Source organism: Sesamum indicum, linkage group LG3 (genome assembly GCF_000512975.1).
Source record: "Sesamum indicum cultivar Zhongzhi No. 13 linkage group LG3, S_indicum_v1.0, whole genome shotgun sequence".
In the NCBI taxonomy this organism is placed as follows: Eukaryota; Viridiplantae; Streptophyta; class Magnoliopsida; order Lamiales; family Pedaliaceae; genus Sesamum; species Sesamum indicum.
The window spans coordinates 2,464,484-2,468,088 of NC_026147.1; the positions used below are offsets into that span (position 1 = coordinate 2,464,484).

Genomic DNA, 3,605 nt, shown 5'->3' on the forward strand with positions numbered 1-3,605 from the left:
CCCCCACCACCACATACAACCTCCACGATGCCGCCCCGAAGGGGGGCGAGGCGCCTGGGCGGCATGGCCGTCCCAGATTCAGGGCAACCGACGCGCCTGCCCTCTTCTGGGGCCATAATATCTTGCTATAATATCTCCGTCGCCCATAATATCTTGCTATTTATATGTTTAACGAAAAATACTATGTGGTTGTTAAGTGTATGAGATTAAAAGTATTTTTTTGTATAAAAAAAAATTGGACTAAACATGAAAATTATGTAACTAATAGGACCAAATGTAAAGCTTTTAACGTGCACGTGCTCATTTTTATTAAATATCTAATGAAAATGTATCCTAAAATTAAAGGTGCTACTTTTAAAAAATTATGCAATAAAAAATTAAAATTTCACAATCAATAAAAACAAAAATGGTAATGTTATTTCCCCTACGATGCTTCTACAGGACTTGAGAAAGCTTGAGGTGCATCTATCATTTTATAGTTTTTGAAATATCAAAAGATATTAATTTTTTGTAAAAATAATGTTAACTTAGCTTTCTGACTAAGAGGAGATAATATTTTTCAGAAATACCTAACTTTTTTTATAAATTTAATATCTGCTTGTTTTAATTTTTTTTAAAGGAACAATTGTATTTTTCCCCCATAAATTAGAATAATACGTTTTTAGTCCTATTATTTTCGAAAATCTCAAAGTTAGTTTGGTATCTTAGAAACTTCTCAATTTATGTCTGCATTCCAACTTTCGACAAAAATTAATATTTTTGTGATATATTTTTTTTTATAAGAGAAGTAATACTTTTTGGTTCGTAATTTAGGACCTTTTTTATTTTAATTTCATTGGTTATAAAATTTTTACTTTTGGTCTCGTAACTCCTAAAAAGTAATATTTTTGGTCCCATGACACCTTTATATTATATATTTTAACAGAAAATGTCACGTGCTTAACACATGGCCACCTTTACAACTTTTGTCGCATATGTTATGGGATTTTCACTTTTGTTCTCATAACTTTAAAAAGTAACACTTTTAGTCCCATTAACTTAATGATCATGTGGAATTTTTCATTAAGCATCTAACGAAAAAATGTCATGCATGGGACAAAATGTTACGGAATCAAATGTAAAAATAAAAAGAAACGGCCATGTATCATTGGCATGTAGTTTTTTCTGTCAATTTTGTAACAAAGTTCGTAGTAGGATGGAAAGTGAGAATTTATTATACTGATGTGACTATCTTTTATAATTCAATATATGATTAAAAGTGTACAAAATTTAAATTATGATACGAAAAGAATATAACTTTTACTATCTACGAATTCAATAATAGTTCTTATTCATCCATCTTCCTCATATTATATTAATGCAATTTGCAGTCCATGGCACATGCACCAATAATAAATTAACCCGACAATAATGTACTTAGATATTATAAAAAAGACTAAAAAAATGATAAAAATATGCGTGCAATTGTGGAAATAACTAATAATTTCGAGGAATAAGATAAGATTATTGCTTAATTAATACAACATAGAGACATCAAAAGAAAATCATCATTTTAAATAAAATGTAACAAGACATAGCTAAAGACCAAGAAATATCTGGTCTGGCAGAGCTCTCATTAGGGCAGGCAAAAGTCCCAAGCCCATAGGAGCATTGAGAATAGAAACAACGATATGGGGTCATAGAAATTATGACCCATCAGAAAAAAGGGAACATAGGATGATCCGAGTAGTACTAAATTCGGGTCGGGAGGGAGGGTGGGTGATGGTGATCAAGGGCATTTTGGCCCTCCTTCCTTAGTCTTCCAGTTGTTGTAGCAAGGGCAGACGGCTTTGTTGCCGTAGTAGCCAGGGGGAACGCACAGGCACTTGTTGCAGCATTTGTTGCAGAACGTCAAACACGCCTTCTTGTACTGTGTTTGCTTGCACCTTCTCGCACACTCCGACGGGCATTCTGGTCAGATCACATATTTCATTATTTATCTCACATATTTCAATGTTCGTCGATGTCTAATATATATACATATATGAAGACTTACGGTAGATCTTCAGGCTGCCTGGACCATACCGATTCTGCAGCATCATCAAATCATATGTTAGCACAATATATAAAACATCATAAGTTCTAACAATGCAAATTAAATTAAATATATATATGTTCAGTCCGTATATATATTAGTAAAATTAATGATTTCAATACACTATTTCGAATCATTTAGATTACGTTTGGAACAATAGATTTGGATCTGAGGAAAGTATTTAGAATTTTTTTTTTCAATGACTTCATATTAAATAATTTAAAATCCAAGAATTTTCACTGAAAATAGTACAAATTGCATTTCACCCCCTGTGAATACATTTCAGTGTGAAGTAGTCAGTCACTAAAGAAAGAGAGAGAAGAAGAAGAAGAAACTGACCCTGTCAAGGTGGTATTGAGCAGCCACAGTGGAGGTGAGAGTGGAGATGGCGATGAATGCCAGAAGCAGAATGAGAGCAGTGAGCTTATTAGCCATCGCCATGTCGCCAAACAAGGCCTAAAGTGGATGGACTGTTTTCCGAGTGGTGTGGTTGTAGGGATGAAGTGCTTATTGCTTCGCAAAGAGTTGGGCTTATGTATTTATAGAGTAAATGGATAGGTGTTGGAGTTCGATCACATTAAAATATTTACATAACTAATCATTCTTCTTTTTGATCCGTGTTTGGGGCCATACATTTCTCATATGCATGCCCTTCAGCAAAGGGAATAGATGTGGAGAGAGAGAGAGAGAGAATATTAGCACATTGATCTGCTTTAATTTGTACGGCAAGTTGAATGGGATATTTGAATAGAGAATTCCATATACTAACTTTTCTTACAGAGTTAGAAATGCAGTTTGGTGAGAGTGACACGTGTATTGAGATACCGAGTAAGCGTCTTATTCCTCTATTTTACCACATCAGACAATTTTTCGCAAAATTTTAAGGCTTCTCTTAAAAAATTTAATTCAGATCGAGTTTGGTCGGGTTCGAACCAATTATATGATAAGTGCAATAGGTTTATTGTCTTGATCAATCACATAATAAGTGTATTATACTTACTTTATAATTATTTTTAGGGTGAAATACATTTTGCACCCTTAAACTGTGCATTTTGTCTCATTTACACCCCTGAAATATAAAAAATAACAGACACCCCTGACAAAATAATTTGATATTGATAGGACAAAAATACCTTTTTCACTTACCCCTATACATTTTATTTTACTTCCTAAAATATGTTTTATTAAAATATCTCTTTCAGACTATTTTTAGTGATTTAAAATTATACTCACATTTTATTTTGTAAATAATATTTATAATTTATATTTTTTTATAAATTATGGAAGAAAAATAAGATTTACGAGCTCAATATATGCGGATATATATTACAAAGTAAATAAATTATGTTAAAAAGTACATGTAAATACGTGTCAATACATAATGCATATAATATAATTATATAAAAAGTATATTATATAACTTATAAATTTTTATTCAATTTCATGTCCATATAATAAAAATATATCATATCATTACTTAAAAATACAGAATATTGTATTAATTATGATTGTTATATTTTACAGTATATAT

General features: G+C 31.5%; 1 protein-coding gene across 1 annotated transcript; it reads right to left on the bottom strand.

Annotated features, from left to right (window-relative positions):
* On the bottom strand, positions 1,530 to 2,596 carry LOC105157041 (gibberellin-regulated protein 4-like). Its single transcript, XM_011073338.2, has 3 exons — positions 2,414 to 2,596; positions 2,036 to 2,069; positions 1,530 to 1,950 (listed from the first exon to the last, which is right to left on the bottom strand). Exons 1-3 carry the CDS (start codon positions 2,513 to 2,515, stop codon positions 1,769 to 1,771), a joined length of 318 nt encoding a protein of 105 aa, XP_011071640.1. The 5' UTR covers positions 2,516 to 2,596; the 3' UTR covers positions 1,530 to 1,768.

Coding starts and splice junctions, on each gene's coding strand:
- LOC105157041 (XM_011073338.2), bottom strand. CDS start 2,515: ATGGCGATGGCTAATAAGCTCACTGCTCTCATTCTGCTTCTGGCATTC. Junction 2,070..2,413: donor CTCAATACCACCTTGACAGG/GTCAGTTTCTTC, acceptor ATGATGCTGCAG/AATCGGTATGGTCCAGGCAG. Junction 1,951..2,035: donor AGGCAGCCTGAAGATCTACC/GTAAGTCTTCAT, acceptor TGATCTGACCAG/AATGCCCGTCGGAGTGTGCG.